Source organism: Haemaphysalis longicornis, unplaced genomic scaffold (genome assembly GCF_048455015.1).
Source record: "Haemaphysalis longicornis isolate Haplotype H1 unplaced genomic scaffold, Haemaphysalis longicornis Haplotype H1 scaffold_9, whole genome shotgun sequence".
Taxonomy (NCBI): Eukaryota; Metazoa; Arthropoda; class Arachnida; order Ixodida; family Ixodidae; genus Haemaphysalis; species Haemaphysalis longicornis.
Genome location: NW_027526460.1, coordinates 128,802,425 through 128,821,193, shown reverse-complemented (window position 1 = coordinate 128,821,193; position 18,769 = coordinate 128,802,425). Strand labels below are relative to the sequence as shown.

General features: G+C 47.0%; 1 protein-coding gene across 1 annotated transcript; it reads left to right on the top strand.

Annotated features, from left to right (window-relative positions):
• Nucleotides 1–91: 91 nt before the first annotated feature.
• On the top strand, nt 92–13,516 carry Sod2 (superoxide dismutase 2). The gene is made up of 5 exons (XM_077685496.1): nt 92–307; nt 1,036–1,220; nt 3,375–3,491; nt 8,618–8,797; nt 13,222–13,516. Exons 1-5 carry the CDS (start codon nt 270–272, stop codon nt 13,368–13,370), a joined length of 669 nt encoding a protein of 222 aa, XP_077541622.1. The 5' UTR covers nt 92–269; the 3' UTR covers nt 13,371–13,516.
• The last annotated feature ends 5,253 nt before the right edge of the window (nt 13,517–18,769 follow it).

Below are 18,769 nucleotides of genomic sequence, written 5' to 3'. Positions count from 1 at the left end.
ATACGGCGTATTTTGTTTGCGCAAAAAGACAGCTGACGCGCACAACCAAAACGGCTCGTTTTAGATACCGAAACCAAACGGGCTTCGCATGAACAGAGCCACTTCCGGCAACCGCATTGGTCCAGCCGGCTCGGCATCGAATCGTGCTCTACCGAGCCCCAGAGAGGAAGGTCAATCCGCTTTCACTTCGCTAGGATTTGTAAAGTGACCTATTGCCGAGTATACCATCGACCTAAACATTTATTAGTTACTGGGTTCAAACTTCGAAAATGTTTGCAGCCAGCACCGCGAAGCTCGCCCTCCGTAGGTAAGCATACTGTGGCTTAGGTGGACGCGTTTGCAAAAGTGGACTCCGCTGTTGTTTTTATCGAAGCAACAACAAAAAAGAAAGCAGAAAGTGCATTCGCTGCTTCGTTGTAATTCAACGCAGGGTGGCCACATTAGCTAGAACAATGTTCACAAAAAATTCTTTACTGACCCCCGCTTCGTGCAAGGCACATGCATGATGGTGTGGCTTGTTGGTGCATGCTGCCTCGCTTGAACTTATTTGAACAAAGCACAGGACGTGCGACAGCGTTATCTTTCATGTGCCTCCTATTTTTTTTCTGTTTTTCCGTTCAGTCGATAACTTCTCAGAGACCGTGCACGCTGTGTCGCGTCCTGTAGATGTTGGGCGTTCGTGCAAAATTGAGACCGGCAAAAGAGCTGGCTGAACTCGGGCCATAGGGGTTGAATACCGTAGCACAAGTCTCACCAGTTTCTGTTGCGTATTTACGTAACGTCGAGTAACACTTCCTGAGAGAAAAAGTTTTTTTTTACGTAAAAAAGCGCAGTTCGGCGCTTCACACAGCCGAAATCCTCGCTATTCTGTGCCGCGGCGTCTGGGAGTAGCTTTCGAACATTTTGTTTCAAAGCTGAGGAAGCCAAAGACTCGACTTAACTCAAATCTTGTGATATTTGAGAAATTGTTGCTGGGCGACCTTCGGTGCCCCATTAGTGTGTGAAGGGCAGACGCGATTGAGCCGTTTATCGCAGCCTGGCGACGCTGGGTCGTTCGGTGCGGAGCAAGCACACGCTGCCCGACCTCCCGTACGACTACAACGCGCTGGAGCCGATCATTTCGGCCGACCTGATGCACGTACACCACGACAAGCACCACGCCGCCTACGTGAACAACCTCAACGCCGCCGAGGAGAAGATGGCCGAGGCACTGGCCAAAAGTAAGCTAGGGGTAGCCGGGCGGTGAAAAACTATTTGAAAAACTACACAACTGAATCGTCCACCTGACAAAGACCAAGTGGCCCACTGTTAGTGGAAGGCATAAATGCCCTGTGCTCCTATTTGAGAAAAGAGTGTGGATATTTTGGTAGCACTGTTGCTGTTACAAGACGGCAGTATTTGAGTAACTTGAAGCCACACGTAGTGTATTGTTGGTGGTGACGAGGGGCGCAATTCCGGCACGTGTGTGTCCTTCTTTTGCCTGTCCTTGCACGAAATGAGCACACCTTCCACCGTATTAGCGTAAGCTACTTGTCGAGCATTTCTCAAAGCCGAAACAAAAAACGGTGTGGCTCGAATCCTCGACGTTGATTGGCTGACGGGTTGTGTGAGCCTGCCCAGACTTTAATCTGACAGTGCGAGCTCTGTACTGTACTGTTGGCTGTGTGAGCACACCCTTGTCTAGGGTCATGCCGCGGATTTTGGGTGCTTGTGCAGTTAGAAGGGATGACAAGGTCACTCGCAGAGTGGGGAACAGAGCTCTCTGATACTCTAACTGGATGCAGCGCTGTGGAAGTAGCCAACCGTTTCACGTACATAACGGAATTGCTTAGCACTTTGCCATAATCTTTTATCACATAGTTGAATGGGGCATTGCTCAAAATGATAAAATTGCTGTCAAGTTTCGTAGGTGCAAATTATAAAAATTGTCTGCAAGTGTACGAAATGCATCAGAGGGTTGCTAAGGAGGAGTAAAAAGTTGACTGATCGTAGTGATGCCTAATTTGTCCGCACTCAGCACCATGAAAATGACTGGAGCAGAGAGACTGGTATAAAGGGAATTGTCGTGCTTGTGGAGACACCTATAGTAAAGAGCATTAATGTACCCTATTTTCGCACGTATAACCCAAGCCGAAAATGTGAAAATTTCAGGAATAAAGCATAGGTACGGATTATATGCGAGGTATTTTCTTCGGTGCAACTTAACTGCAATGCTGTAATAGTGACTAAGCCACTCTTATCCCATTGACAGGGCTCATTTAGCACTCAAAGCTCAACGATATACCAACCTGAAAAAAAAAAAAAAAAATCGCAAGTCATCTAAGTACTTAGTCAGCTGGGTAAGTTTTTTTATATATATAAATAAATGAGCCATATTTCTTGAGTAGTAGCCCTGGTCCAGCCTTTCATGTATAAAATATGCAGGAAATATGTGGGGACTTCTCTTTTTATTCGTCGACTGAAAGTGGGGGTGCGGGTTATATGCAGGGACGGGTTATACGGACGAAAATATGGTACGTGCTTGTAGGATGTGAGCAGTGCTCCCTACATTTTTTTAGGAAGGGAGCGTTTGTGGTTGCTGCTAGCTAGAACGGCTCACACTTCGGTGATTATTTGTGGTGTCTTAAGGTACGTCCTCACTTGCGGCAATAAGCACGCGCAGCATCGCGCCCTCAAAAACGCGCACGCGCCGCCAAGCGCCCTTTCGCGGCAGCATTCCTATGCCACGCAAGGATGGGTCTTGGACCCATTTTTTGCGGCCCGCCACTTTGTGCCAAACTCAACGAGCCAATCACAGTGCTTGGGTCACGTGAGCTTGAGCTGCGAGTTCAGTACAAGGCAGTTGTGGTCACAGCAGATGGGGGGGGAACAGCGGCTGAAACACGCGGGAATCCTCACGTTCTCCCCAGTTATCTTGAGAAAGAGGGCGACAACTGGTTTCGCCCGCCGCCGCCGCCGCCGCTTTTGCAAGCGGGAGTGTCCAGTAGTGTGGTCTTAAAAAGCAGCGGCGTTTTTGAGCACACGCAAGTGCCCGCTTATTTCCACGAGTTGGGGCGTACTCTTACTTACTGTTACGAAGAGTATTTGGAAAGTGAAACTGGGAGAGTTCTTGTCATATCCGCTAATTTCTGAACGAACAGAGTGCACCTTGTCTCGCAATAAAGGTATCGGGAAAAAAATTATCAGGTCAATGTTGGTGTTAAAAATAGGAAAACAGTCAGGTGTTGCCTGTGGTGTCCCATTCAGTCTTCAGGCATCTGAATATTGCCTCCATGACTCAGTCTGAGCTTCGTAGCATACGCTTGAAAGCAAAGCATTTCAATTTGGGGGGAAAGGTAGAAAAAGTTTATTCCAAGGTATGTCGTCCCCGACAGATTGCACCCAGAGCATCATCTCGGCTTCAGTTGCCATCAAGTTCAACGGTGGTGGGCACCTGAACCACAGCATCTACTGGACCAACCTGTCGCCGAATGGGGGTGGAGAACCTACCGGTATGTGCTTTCGTAGCTGCTGTACCCTTTACCACTTTCCAAGAGGCCAGCAACTCTTTGCAGTGCATGTCAGTGTGGACACTCACTATCTGCTTTTCTGTACGCATCATCTGCCCACCCTAGTAATGCAGTGCTGAAGGTACGGTTGCTACACCAAAGGGGCCGGTGGGGAAGTGGCAGAAGCGAGTTAACAAGCACTTGGCAACAGTGCATGTTTGTCAGGTATTCCACGATCTCTCCAGATACAGCATCTTGTACACGTGAAGCGTATTGTTCTAAAGCCGGAACGTTTTAGTTTCAGCCGTGGCAATGTGCATTTAATAATTGCGCCTAAAGGGCTGTAATTTATAAATGCCACATAAAGTGCACTAAAGAAATGCCAGCTGTTCAGGATATTCTCAACTCTCAGCTGAAGATGCTCATTGTGTTGTTCAGCTAAAGTACCTTGAAGACAGGTGAAACGTAGCAGAAAGACCTCTATCAGTGGTTGCTAGATGTATCGCTCCTGTTTGTATTGCACGAGACAATGAAGCATTGCAGCCCATAGTTGCACGGCACAAAGCCATGTGCTGTAGTAAGTACAGCAGGCAACACATGAATCGTACTTTGTGCTGCAGCAGTGCCATGCAGAGCAGCCTTGAAGTGGCCACCCAAAGACTGTCCTGCTAGTCCCAGGGTTTCACCACCAGCGGAAGGCCAGCTCCACTGCTCAGAAAAACCACATTTCGGTTGAAAAGTCGCAAACATCTCTGTGCCGATTGGCCACACAGCCCTTTCTCATAATGCATTTCTCTGTGAGAGTAGGCTTCAGGATTTGCCCGAGCACGCGGCAGCTGGAAAGAGTGAATTTTTTTTTAGAAGAAAAAAAAAAACACTTGCAGTGTGAAACGAGATCTCAGACAGCTGGACCGTGCTTACTTGAGCTGTGTTCTGCGCACCCATCAGCGAGCACATTGCTGCGAGAGTCTCTTGCATAGATGCAGCAAATAGGCTTCATACAAATGGTTTGCCAATGCACGCACGCCCTGCACTACATCCGTAATCACGTATAGTTGTCAGTGCTTGCAACTGAAACCCTCAAGCTGACTCGAGTGACAAACATGCGTCTACTGATGATAGAGAGTGGCACCTGCGTAGCTTTGGTCCTCACGATGGGCCTTGGCTTTTGGCCCACAAAGTGCATGTTGGTTTATTACACTGACCACAGGGTAAGTCCTTATGCCAGTATCGGTTGCTTGAATCATTTTTGCAGTTGCATTATGAATTGAATTCAGAGTATCACCCCAAGCTGATGTGACCTGCAGCAGCAACTCTAAAGGGTACCACATGGAGTATTGTGTTTTGAAAATTATCACAGATGTGTGCTTTAAAAGTACCCTTGAACACTCTTTGATCACTGCAAGTAAACCAGTGCGACGTTTGGATTACACTGCCAGGAATACCGGAGCCAAATATTACACGTGCACGTGAAACGGTGAGCGTGCAAATTGCCGTGAAAGACGTGGAAAAACCAACCGCGCTCTCTTCAATTTTCCTCATTATGCACCTCTGGCATGACCTAAACGACGTCATTGCGGTCATGGCTGTCCTATTGGCTGCCGCTTGTCAACTTTGCAGCTTATTTCTCACATTTTCTGTTTGGCACTGTGTACCAACCTCTTCTGTGCGTGAACCTGTATGCACGGTTTGGCGTTTCTTTTGGGTTTTGAGTGGGGGTGGAGTTGGAGACTACTCAACAGCAAACGAGACCACTCGACAGCAAACGTTTATTGCTTCAAAAATCACTGTACCAGCCTGAGCGCACGCTTGCGAGCAGGCAGCCATGCATGCTTTTTTGTGGCGCCAGACTGGAAATAGACCCCTCTATGTTGCGGAGAAAAGAAGAAAACTCCCCGGCCTGTGATATATCAAAGGCCGCTGAAGGGACTGCCGCAAGCCGCCCTCCCCTCTCCAGGAGAGAGCCCACAGCTTTCGTTGCGCCACGGTAGAGTTTAGAGGGAACAATTATGCGCAATTTCTCGTCGCGCGTAGTTTCGGTTATAGTGAACGTATTTTCATAATTCTTTGCGGGAGGAGATTGCTGGGGCAATAGACTTTGCGCCAGAATACATTCACAGTAGTCGATGGAAAGTGCTGGCGAGCCCCTTTAAGAGGTATCCTCCTGTGGTGGCATGGTAGTTTTGTTTGGCAAACTCTGCATTTTGCTCGTTAATCCCAAGGCAAGCGACGCCTATCATGCCAATGAGCACAGCGATGTTATCTGGGGGAAGGTATCCAGCCTGTTGCGAGCGATTACACCTAAGAAGAACAGCTGAGAGAGCTGGCTTGGCTTGTTGGCAGAAATTATTGGGGGCCACTCTTCTGTCCGAACACACAAGTGGGCCATGCAAGCGAAACTGTCGCGTGGCACACTTCTTTTTTCTTTTCGGTTTTAACATTTCGTTCAGCTTCAGTGAACATAAAACCAATTTGTAGTTAGGGTGGTAAATGCTTAGTCGATGAGTGCATGCTCCAGAAGGGGTAACTGCGAGCCGACTGAGAATGTGGCGTTCTACTTAACTCTTTCGCGACCGCCAGAAAATTGACCGATTTTTTAGGGGTCCAAGAAAGCATTTTTTTTTCTGCTAAAAAAAATTGTTAGGCACTAATTACAGGAACACAAAATGCAGATTATTTATTGGCCTTTCCAATAACACCAGTTTTTAAATGTTTTCATATATCATTGTTGCAACATGAATATCAAAATCAAAATTTTTGTCAAGCTGTCGAAAAAATGATAAAAAATGAGTTGTGTATATCAAACCACCGGTAGTAGAAAAAAATTTGAATATACATTTTGTAAGGAAACATTTCAAAAACACGCCCTAGAAAAAATGTCGACTTGCGCGGAACAGTTTGCCAGATATTAAAAAAATTTTTAGCACACGCGGTGCTCGTGTCATGCAGTGAAGCCCAACTTCCAATTCAAAATGTGCGATTTCGGGTGGTTCCCTGGAAGAAATCTGGAGGTTTGACATTATCAACCAATTAGCCCCCAAATAACGTAAAAACGTGTTGTCAATGACTGGCTTTGCATTTACAGTGAACATAATATTTGGGACAAGCGCGCAATGTGAAAAAACATGCATGAAGTTCAAAACGGAACTCTGTGGTTGCTTGTTGATATTCCAGGCCAATTATCTCTCAAAACATAAAGTTGAGCTTTATTATCATCTTCTTATTCGCAGTTGTAGCCTTGCTTGCAGGAAGGTGTGATAGGCTAGAATCATGCCCTGCAAGCTTTGGCCAAGTAGCTGTTGCACAATAAAAAAGATCACCACAACCAGCCTCCTTCATTGCAGCGCCACCTAACATTTTTGGAATGAAACAGTACAAAAACTTATCGGAGTCTCCGTCCGAGTAGACAGTTCAACTAAGCAGCAATACTAAACACCCGGAGATACCCTCGTATGGAAACAAAACTGGAAGGCGAATAGCTGGCAGTGTGTAAGGCCGGTTTTAAGCGCTGTGCTCATCGGAACAGATATCTGGCAACTGGGTGTGATCTTTTGACTTGCCTCTGAAGTTCTTATTGCAGAAATCGGGTTAGGGTGAGGGGAAATCGAGCAGCGTGCTTTGTTCGAGGATCAGTCGCGGATGCTCAAGGCGCCATGGCAGGTAGCCTTGAAGTTGGGTAACTGCGTAGTAGCGCTAAATATGAATTTTGCAGTGCAGAAACGAAACCGAAACTGTTGTAAACTGTTCTCGAATGGTCCTGGGCTAAGTAGAACTACCACACAACTTATAACAATGTGCGCAAAGGCAATAAAACTGCCTAAAATCATAAAATAGCTTTGCAAACAGGCACTGCTTGACATTTTCAGCTGATTTTTGGGATTATTACTGTCAGAGTGCGAACCTGACAATTGAAAATTGTTTGCTGTTTCACCATTCATGCCTAGCAAAAAACAAACGCTGGTGCAGAGTAATCACAAGTGGCACGCATTCTTCATTGGTAGCAGGGATGCGTGATGACCATGCCCCTTTTCCACACCCAGGTGATTCAAACACGTGATAAAATTGTTTTTGTTGAAAAATGCAAAAATGAAAACAAAACTGATTTTGAAGGGCCATTTTCTGATCTAACTCCAAACAGCTTTACTTGTTCAAGCAACGCCTGGAACGCTATGAAAAAGCTCTCCCAAAGTATTGTTCAAATTGAACGATTTTAAATAGGCGCGGTCGCGAAAGAGTTAATAAAAGCGTTGCTCAGTTTTTGTCGGTACCATGAAGCAATCCTAATGGAGAGGCAAGTGGATGGCCACTCTGTGTAGGGGCCTCTAGTGGGAGAGGGATGGCATGAATTATGTAGTGGTGGATAACATGCCTGGCATTATAAGGAGAACAATGGTGGAGGAGGAGGAACTGTGAGTGGAGCAGCTTCCACAGCTAGATCATGTGGCCAGAGTGATGACGTCGGGCATGAAGGTTTCCACTGAGCCCTACCCGATACCACTTATGCAGCTAAAATGCAGTACTGCCACGAGAAGACTGAAGGGAGACATTATCCCATTGGGGCAGTTACGCTCAGCAGTGATGTGGTCCTGCTTTCATATTTGTGTCTGTGCTTTTTTTTTTTTTTTTTTTTTTTTTTTTTTTTTTTTTTTTGCGCGTCGCTTTTGACCGTAGCCTATGGCATGTCCGCCGTACACACAGACGCCCCTAAAGGCGTTGTGCTGTGCACCACTAAAATAAACACTTCCCGTTGAGGCTTTTGTTAGGGAGGTTTTTTTCCAAGCTAAGGCTACAGATAGCTCTTTGTGTTGCATTTTCAGTGCGTTGTGTGGGCAATATAGGATTAAAGTGCTTCACTGACTTGGCGTTCATCATTGGCTGTATGAATGAAGGATGCCTGTTTGCAAATGCAGTTTCAGTTGCTGTATACGGTCAAAAATGTAGTGTGTACTTTTACCAACAGAGGGCACATCAGCGACCAGTGATTATGTGTATGTACCAAGGGAAATGAAACCTTGGGGACATTTGCCCATACGCAGCGTGGTGTGTTTGTGGTTGGAGGTGTGTGTGCTTTTGAGAAACACATCCTGCTGCAGAAACTACATCTCGGCTGTTGTTGTCTGTGCGTGCAGGAGACCTGCTGGATGCGATCAAGAAGGACTTTGGGAGCTTTGAGGCCCTGAAGGCTCTGATGTCGGCCCGTGCTGTCGGGGTGCAGGGCTCTGGCTGGGCTTGGCTCGGATACAACCCCAAGACGCAGAGGCTTCAGGTGACCACCACCGGCAACCAGGACTCCCTCATGGATGTTGAGGGTAGGTCAAATGAGCCAACCAGGCCTGCCACGTAGTTGCACTGTGTGGCAGCTTCAATGGCTTGTGTTCGGTGCTGTTTCAAGAAGGAGCGCATGAGACGTTGCGCATGTGCAGGAAGGGCTTCTAAAGAGCGTTGTCCTTGTAGCGCATTTGTCGTATTACTGCAGTCAAACCCACTTATAACGATCCCACATATAATGACGTATCGGCAATAACGACTAGATTTTTTTCAAATTACAAATCCAATGTCCTCCCCGTTGAAACTGCGTCCAAATATAAAGACCACATTTCGTGGCTGCTTACTGTTGCAACGAGCACTCAAAGCCGTCTTTGTGGGAAAAACACAAAAAAAAGCACGCATGGGAGATAAAAAACGGCATCAACAGCATACTTTCAGGTCTCCAGAGCGCCGCACACTTGCTTATTTCATCCACGCTGGCTTTCAAAACACGCTCCCGTAGCGTGTGCACGATTGATCGACTTCACTGTAGCGCTCACTAGCCCACCTGCGCCATGCAGGCATACCAGCGCAAGCCTTTGCGGTGCTCATAGCCTCACTGCCAAACCGCTACACTCCTTTGCCAGCATCCTTGTACGAGGGCTCGTTGGCCGCCCTGCTACATTACAGTGGTGGCCTGTGGTGGCAGCAGTGCTACATATGTGTTCTTTCTCAGGCGTGCGCACTCTTCTTTCATATTTTGAGGTTGAATTAGTCGACTGGCAACTACCAGCAGAGCGTAATGGCTGCAAACGAGGGTCACGCGTTAGAGAAACAAAAAGCCATTGATGTCGGCACCAACGTGGAAGCCATTCGCGAGATGCGCTCAGGGGCGAGAAATGCTGATGTCTTTAAGAAATATGGACTGTCGATCGACGTCCACAGTTTCAACCATCGTGAAAGAGGAAAAGAAGATCATAGAATCGGCAGACGTCAACAGCGATGAGAAGAAACGGAAGCATTTACGTGAGGGGACGTACAAGGAGGTAGAAGACCCGTGGTTTCTGAACGTCAGTAATCTGCCAAGTGAGAGCTTCAGCTAGTCGCGAGTCGGCCTTGTGGTCAGAGGACGACTACGATGGAGGCATACCGGCCCTACAGCCTATATGTACTGCCAAGGCGCTGGACTACATTGAAGCTCTCAAGATACTCGTTTTTGCGAGGGGACTATCCAAAAAGCACGCCAACCACTTGGACAGCCTGCAAAAGACTGTCGTGCGAACTACTGTGTGAAAGCAAGCAACGATCGCTTCGTCCCTGCAATAAAAGGGTAGCACACCTCATTATTTGTCTTTCTCCGTAATTTTAACGGAAAGTCCGGGTAGAACGAGATACTGTTATAAGAACAACTTTTCGCGGAATTATCGCATTCGTTATAAGTGGGTTTGACTGTACCTCATGCCAAATGACCTTCCATTCCTGTGGAAAGGTGCCGTGCACTTCCATACAAAATAAGTCGGTAACACACACTAAGCGGTACTGTTTTGAGTGGAAGCTGTCAGTAAGCTCGGTACAGCCATACAGTCTGAAGCATCTACATGGTTTGCAGCCACAATGCCGGCAACAGGGAAAGGTGGCCGTCCATGCCACCTGTTGCGTTGCCCTGCAGCAACGCTTAAAAACGTAGCTAGCAGTGCCAGACTCAAAGGAGAATTCAGCAGCATTCGGTTGGACTATAATGCTTTCTGAAAAGCATTTACACCTTGAAGGAGGGCCTCGGTGTCCCCAGAATTTTTGTAACAGAACGGAACACAAGGAGAAAAGTAATTAACCAGAGCCTGGTGTGCAGGCTTCCCGACAAGAGGCTGCATAAATTGGAAAGTGCCAGGGCAGCGTGCGTGTGTGTATATCTTCATTGATTATGAGTGCCGATTATGGTCCTCTGCACTTTGCCTGCATTTTAAACGGTATGAAACATCCCAGGCCAAGTATCTCAAGTGGTTTTTTGTTTGGCAGTGTGTATAGGCAGCATTAGGTTTTCAAGTTTTGTAGGCTGAAGGTCGCACTTGGGCACACTAGCATTCCAGGACGGATGCTTAACGATGATTGCCAACCGTGAGCAAAGAAGCTATTCTGCTGCTTTTAACTTTTGTTGATGGCATTGTATTTTGTATAGACAGCTTTCATATTGTCACGCCCGAAACTGTACAGCGTTAAACTAGTCGCGACCAATCCCCAAGCTGGGTATGCGTCAGGGGGTGGAGCAGAAGAGGAAGTGGATGACGAACCGCACTCGTACTGACCGCAGGATCGGTGGCCGCCTCCTTCAGCGCTCTTATTCCTATTTACGGCTGTAAATAAACCCTGTGCACCGTAACAATATCGTGGTCAACCACAAGTGCTTCACTGTGTTAGTGTAATTAGGCATGTCGCGAAACGCAAGCCATGAAAAATTAACCCACTTCTTGAAACTTCATAGGCATGCCCTCATAATGTGCACGTCCCCGCTTTCCAACCGTTTCCTGCGGACCCCTTACTTTGTGCTAAGAGGGCATGAACTTCACTTTCAAAACACACTTGCCCCCCACGCACAAGAATCTTAGATATTGTTTGTGTGAAGGGCAGGCATTCGATGCTTAATTAAGTGTATATAAAAGGAGTTGAAGCCAGACTTTGCAGGCGCGTGATAATGAGCTTGTAGCGTGGACAAACTAGCTTCGCCAGAGCTCTGTGTCAACACCTAAAGGACGCGGGTTCGATTCCTAGCCACGGCGGCCGCTTTTTTCTGGTGGAGGCGAAATGCGAAAACTACCGTGTGTACGAGATTTCGGCGCACATTAAAGATCCCCAGGTGGTCAAAATTAATCCGGAGCCCTCCTCCACGGCGCGCCTCATCGCCTGCGTTGCGTCAGCGTGTTAAACCCTACACCCTACAATCAATCGGTCATTCAGTGTCAACATCTTTTTGTGAAGGAAGCTTTATCATGATTTCTGGGAGTATAAACTAGGCAAGATAACTGTCTTTCGGATCTCCTATATGGAAAAAAAAACACATTGCAGGTAACGAGAAGCTCAGCTTTGCTTGTCATTTGATCAGCAAACTGGAGACTGTCAGTATGCAGCTGGGCCTTTTTACCTAGGGAATGTTGGCGGGGGCACCTTGAGGGTGACCATGTCATCAGGGTGAGGATCCTGGACCAGGACGAATTTTTCTTACTCTGCAAAGTGTCCAAGAAAGCCGTCTAGCTTTCCTTTGTAGCCATATGACAGAATTCCAGGTGGATGCCAAATTTTCCTCCGCAGGATAAGCGAAGAGAGGCAGGACGGTGGGGTTGTTGCAATGCCAAGGAAATTAGTCTCTTGCTTAATTAAGTGTATATAAAAGGAGTTGAAGCCAGACTGCAGGCGCGTGATAATGAGCTTGTAGCCACATGTCACCGATGCATTGCGGGAGGCCCATAGGTGCTAGCAGAAACGGCCCATTTGCATTTTCAGACTTAAAATTACTTCGAAAATGCTTTGAATATTTTTGAATAGAGCTATTTGATCTGAATCCGAATCTAATGTTGCGTTATTGAAGCGAAGCTTTCTACGCCCCGCTGATGTCGTTTCATGTATCGCCAAAGCGCACTACAGGATAGCCAACTTTACGCGATTGTTTTCACGAAATGATGATGATGATAAGTGAAGGCACACCAAGTGCCTAAAAGAAAAAAATCCCGGGCCATCTCCACTAACGTGAAGACCCTGCGGAGGGGCGAAGCATGCAGTGTATAAATGTATTCTTGGTGCCTTGGCGTTTTTGCCCACAGAGATGAAACCGTTGGGGGGTAAACGTGTATACAGCTTTGCTGTAAATGTCTCCTGTCTTTGAAGCATGAAGCATTCTAGCACGAGGCATTAGAAAATGGGTGTCCCAGTGCGTTTTTTCAGTTCGCATTTTTGCCCATTGAGATTAAGCGTTCTATCACGAGGGGCTGAAAACCGAGTGTCACGGTGTTTTAGTACCATGACTACATCACATGAGATACGACAACGACGACAGGAGACACCGACAGCCCAAAACTGGTTTACATGGGTGGAATCAAACCTGGGCCCCTCGCAGTGCGAAGCCGACGTCCATCCGATTGCGCCATATTCTGACACAGTCAAGGCAGTTTGGGTTTTAGACTTGGGTTGCATTGGAGAAAGCTTTGTGTTGTAACCATATTTTGCATTGAGTATTTTCATTTCAATATCCGGAGGTTTCAAATATTTGCACGCCCCTAGTTTTGCACAGTTGGGCATCACTAGTGGTTCTTGCAGTAGCTAGACACCTCAAGTCCCTCGTTGCACGGAATACCACTAAAGAACATCAGCAGGGCTGCTGAGCATGGCATGTGGCCATGGGGAAGGGATGATGGCAGCCTGGGGAAGGGATGATGGCAGCCGTGAGCTCCGCTGATGTGCTCGCAAACTCTGTCGACCTTTCGTTCTCACCTCGCAGGGCTGGTGCCGCTGTTCACGATAGACGTCTGGGAGCACGCATACTACCTGCAGTACCGCAATGTGCGTCCCGATTACGTCAAGGCCATCTGGGACATTGCCAACTGGAAGAATGTCGCTGAGAGGCTGCAGAAGGCGCGCAGCCAGTAACGAGCTCTAAGCCGTTCCCAAGCCGTAGTTCAAGCCGCTCCCGTCTGCACCACCCGCACTGTGGAAGCGAGACCTTTTGTATGTTTGCCGTGAAGCATTCGTAGCCTGCACACTTTGCCTCAATAAATACATCGTTCTCACTGGAACTGAAAGTGCAATTTGAAAGGCCAACAGAGCCTCGCTAACGTGTCGCCACTTGCTTTTTTAAGCTAATTACTGGGACAGTTATTTTCTTTTCCAAGGGAAGCACACCCCACCTTGAAAAACTGGTAATTACGCTTTTTGAGCTGTGTTATAAATAGGTTAGGGGGGACATAGCTTTCTTAGAATTCAACTTTTTTTATTTCTTTAAGGATTTTGATGAGAATTGGTGCAGAAACTGGAAATGCTTCTGTGATAACACCAAAAAATTTCGAAGCAATATTTTGAAAACTTTTTTACCAAAATTTTTTTCTGTTCACCTTGTACCGAGCTTGAGCGGCTTATAAAACATGATATAAAACTTGTTTGAAGTGCTTTGCATTCCCAAATGAATGGACAAGGTTGTGACAGTCTTACATTTTTTTATTTACAACACAATTCTTTTTAGTTTCAGTTCTTTAGAAATGAACGTACAACAGGCATGTCGACTGCGAACGACTACATGAATTAAAACTTCACAAAAAGCATGTCTGGAAAACCAAAAGTGTCATGACCTGAACTGTTCATCAAGGAATGTAATCAAAATAGACGTAGCGGTCACAAAGCAATCTGGAACAAGCGACACAGGTGGCAAAAAAAAAAAAAAAAACTTTTGAGAAGATAGCTTTCGAAGTTGCAACATAGATTCACTCATCAAAGGTCGCTAGGGTTGTAGCCTTTCGTGTCCTTTTGAACATGGGGCTTCTGCAAGGCCTTGCCGTGAAGTCCGAGTGCCTTTTCGTAGCTTCGTCTTGAGTGCCTTTTACGTAACTTTCAAAACTGCAGCTTCTTTTATGTTTCATAACCTCGTCTGCAGCAGCAACTTAACTCGTACACGTAGGTGTTCATTGCCAAAAACTTGCATACCACAACGATACAAATGAGCTACTTTGAAGTTTGGTATAATATTCTGCATAACTCTAACTCAATGCTTGCGCATTTTTTTAGTACTCTCGACTTTCAGGGCATACAATAATCCTCGCAGCACAGCCATATGCACTAAACTAGAGACGTATGCATTGGTATTAATTTCCCGAATTCAATTTGGTAAATGCTACGATAGTAAGGTACATTTCTAACGCCGCGAACAGGTTTTTATCCCCAACTCGGACCTGTTTTTCATGATTACTGAAGTGCACGGGAAACGCTGCGCAAGAAAGGCGATATGGCACGCGCGCATCACGGCGCACGTTCACCGCAACTAGTGTCACTAAGACCCTTATTTAGTGACACTACCACAGCATATACTTTGATTAACCCTGACATGGCTCCTCAGATCGATTTTAAGATTCGGTTGCGCAGTCAGGCGATGCTCTAACGCGCAGCAGCTATGGCGTGCGCGCCGGAGCTTTTGACGCGTCGGCCGTTTCTTTACAAAGGCTAGCGAGCCTACTGCCAAACATAGCAATAACTAAGCGTTTAAGCATCGCACATCAGACGAAAAGTTCACTTCGTGAACCGCTATCACAAGCGCGCACACCGCGTTTCACCCTCCGGGGTTAAGTCGCGCGCACCACGAAGCGTTCGATGACCTCCGCCTACCGAACCACGCAATTGACTTCCCGTAACCTGGCTCGTGATCTCAGGCATTCCCGTCGTGATATCGTCTGTGTTGAATACCGCAGCAGGCAATGATGACTGAACAGGAACTTGGCCGAGCGAAGTAAGGAAAATGAACTCAGAAACGCGCACTACGCAGTTCGGGCAACCGCTATTTTGCGTTGCCGCAGCGACGCCCAATCAAGAGGTCCGTTACAGCGCGTGCCTATCGGAGGGCCAATCGCGCTTCAGAATGTATTTTGGGCTTCGTTTGCGCGTCGTTCTTTTTCTGCCGTTCGTGCGTCTGTGAATGAACGAAGATAAAAGAGTCTAGCGGGAACGGAAAGAGGATCGCTCGGCCGATCTGATGGTACCAAAATGGCCGCGGCCAGTGGCACCGTTCCGGAGATACAGCGCTCCGAAAATCGCTGTTTTTTTGCCGTTTTGCGCTGATATTTTGTCACCGCGGCTGGCAAAAGTGTTTTTTATGCCACTCTGCGACGGTTTTCGGCGGAAAAGCTTTGCAAACGCACAGAATAGAAAACATAGAAGCCAAATATGTGTCTTTCAAAAAAACGATGTTTTGGTAATTTTGGTAAGTTGAAAGCCCCTTCTATGTAACCAGTAAAAATGAATTGTGAGTAAAGAGGTTAAGTGCTATGGAACTAGTAAAGATGAATTTCATGAAAGGTGAATTAAGCAGCTACAAGATGGCTGCTATGTAGTGGCATAGCCTCCTTTATACTTTAAGTATAAAGGAGGCTATGGTAGTGGTGTGCGTGTATCGCCGCATGAATACCGGTTAGGCCTAGCAAGTTTTGTTTGAGCTGTGTAACAAGCGAGGGATTTCGGCGACAGGTCGCCGTGCTTTGTACAATTTCTCAATGAGTGACTCGCCACATATCGTGGTCAGCCGATAGCACGGAGACTACATGTAGTCAGGGACTCCGGAACTATTTTGGGAGTGGGGGGGCAAGTACTGCCGTATTTTTCATCATCATCATCATCAGCTTGTCTACGCCCACTGCAGGGCAACGCTTCTCCCATAACTGCGACCAATTTATACCCGCAAGCTTCTTGATCTCATCTGTCGGCTTTGTATGTTTTGTTTTCTTTTTATTTCTCATATTTGGCCATTTTATATATTTTTATTTCATTATTTTATTAATTGGTATAATTTTATTGACGTCTATTATTTTTTGTTTAAATTTATTCGTCTTTATTTCACATGTTTGTATCCTCGTTTATTCTGCATTGGTATACACATAAAATAGTTTCAGAAGTAAGGAATGCTTGCGCAGACTGCGCAAATGATGAAACGGGTTCGAAAGCTGGAAAAACATGTTTTTTAATATTTCAGCATTCGCTCCTGCAGTGAAGTAAATTTGAACGGGCGAAACTCCAGAAATGCTACAATAAACAAGAACGTAGACACTATAGTTACAAAGCTATTAGCGCTGATAGACGAGCTTCATGGCTGGCACGGGAGGGACAGGGCTAGAGTGAACTAGATTCTAGTTCACTCTAGCTAGTTCACTCTAGTTCACTCTAGTTATTCTAGTTCACTCTAGGCAGGGCAGGGGAGGCTCTCAAAGGCGGCTAGGGTTGCCACCTTTCCCCCAAAAGAAAACCGGCCCTCCGAGGGGGGGGGGGGGTATATAGAATGGAATTTGTGTTGGAAAACAGACGCCACGTGTTTTTTGCCATGCAATGCCGGATTTTGTAGCATTTTCCTAGTGAGAAATCAACAAAAAATTTGCGCAGAAAGTGCTTATGAGTGTCTAAACAGGAAACCTAAACCTGATTTTCTGGAAACACGTGACGTAATTTTTTTGTTTGCTCAAGTGTCTTTGCGCAGCTTGCCGGCACATATTTATTGTCGCAGTCGCTGAATTGACGCTTATAAAACGTCAAAACGATCATTATCGTGGCACGATGGCCAAAAAACCCGCCAATGACGGCCATGGACCGGCAACCGGCCCGCTGCCTAATAAACCGGTCGGGCCGGTCAAAAACCGGCCAGGTGGCAACCCTAAAGGCGGCCGAAGGTTGAGGTTCGTTCTGCCGTTCTACACACAAACTCTCTCACAACGGCATCCAATTGCAGTTCCGCAGCTCTCTTCTTGTGCACGTGGAGCAGAAGAAGGTGTGTCAGCCTCCTCTGCGTCATTCGATTGCGTAAAAATGTTTTTACTCGCCTCAGAGCACTGAAAGATCGCTCTCCTGAAGCAGCTGACGCAGGCACAGAAAACACGAGTTGCAGGTACCGGACAACCTGGTCCATCTCCTCTCGCAGATCTGCAGACTTACCCTGCAGTATCTGTAGAATGCGTTCACTTGCTGCCGGACCCTCGTCACGCAGGAGCGTTGGGAGAAGCACGAGTTGCGCTGAAAGCCTACTGATGTCAAAATCTGCAGCGTGTACTCCTAAAAGATCCTTTAGGTCGTCTGCCGCGAAGTATCGACCTTCACCAGCGTCGGCGAAAATGCGCTCGAGGCCAATCAGCTGCTCCATGCCAGGCTGTTCGAATCGGCGTCGGATCTCGTTGGTAATACGATCGATAGCGGCAAAAAACTCTTTTCTCTGTGACGACTTGGTGTCAAGCGCTGCAGGCTCCCGAGGCTTGTCTGTGAACTGAAGCCTTCTGGGCGGCTGCGAAACTCTAGGCACACTAGGTTCCTTTAGACCTAACTCTCTTGCCCTTGAGTTTGTGCGCTGCCATAGGACGTCAAATGATGCGTCAGACCGTAACTTTGCCAAGCGGTCACAAAGGACTTCTGCTGCTTCTTTGGCTCCTGCAGCGCGGTAAACTGGGCATTGAAGAATCCTCGCTAATTGCTCGCATGGGCCAAACAGTGCTATAGAAAGGCTAATCCCTAGTAAAGTTTCGAACTTCTTTAATACCTTCTCATATCCCTTCATGGCTGTCTTGCTTGTGCCACTTAGAGAGCTTTGAACTTCTAGCAGTTCCTTCAAAGTCGCCTGCACCCTTTCATAGTTCTCAACGAACCTTTCCATTGATTTTACTCTTACTGTCCACCTCGTTGGGCACAGTGGTAACAGTAGGGTGCTTGGCCCGGAACAATCCTGCTCACCGCCATCATTACCCGGAGGAAGTACGACGCTTGAATAAACAGTCTTCCTGTTTTTCGATTCCAGGATTGCATTGGAAACATCCTTTACAATGTTCAGGGCGTCGCCGACGACACCGCAGTTGCTTGCTACCTCCTGGAGTGCTAAGTCTAGGCAGTGGTTGCTGCAGTGCACAAATATTGACCGTGGTTCCGCTTCGGTAATCCTTTTCTGCACGCCAGTAAATCTGCCTGCCATGTTCGCGGCCCCATCAAAACAGTGCCCCCTTAGGTTATGGAAGTCCAAGCCCAGACGCAAAATCATGTCCCTCACGGCTTTATACAAGGTCTCAGCCCTGCTGTCGGGTGCATTGTACATGCCAAGAAATTCCTCGCGAACTTCCAGTGTTATTCCGTCTACCCAACGCACACAAAATGTGAATTGCTCATTCCCTGTTACGTCAGTAGTACCGTCAGCTATGATTCCATTAAATGGACTGCATTTGATGTCTTTGATGATGTCCCGCTGCACAGTGTGCGCCATGATTCAATGAGCTCGTTCTGTATGTCGCTGCTGAGCCATTTATCTCGCTGCTCCAGCCATTTCT

Coding starts and splice junctions, on each gene's coding strand:
- Sod2 (XM_077685496.1), top strand. CDS start 270: ATGTTTGCAGCCAGCACCGCGAAGCTCGCCCTCCGTAG. Junction 308..1,035: donor GCGAAGCTCGCCCTCCGTAG/GTAAGCATACTG, acceptor CGTTTATCGCAG/CCTGGCGACGCTGGGTCGTT. Junction 3,492..8,617: donor TGGGGGTGGAGAACCTACCG/GTATGTGCTTTC, acceptor CTGTGCGTGCAG/GAGACCTGCTGGATGCGATC.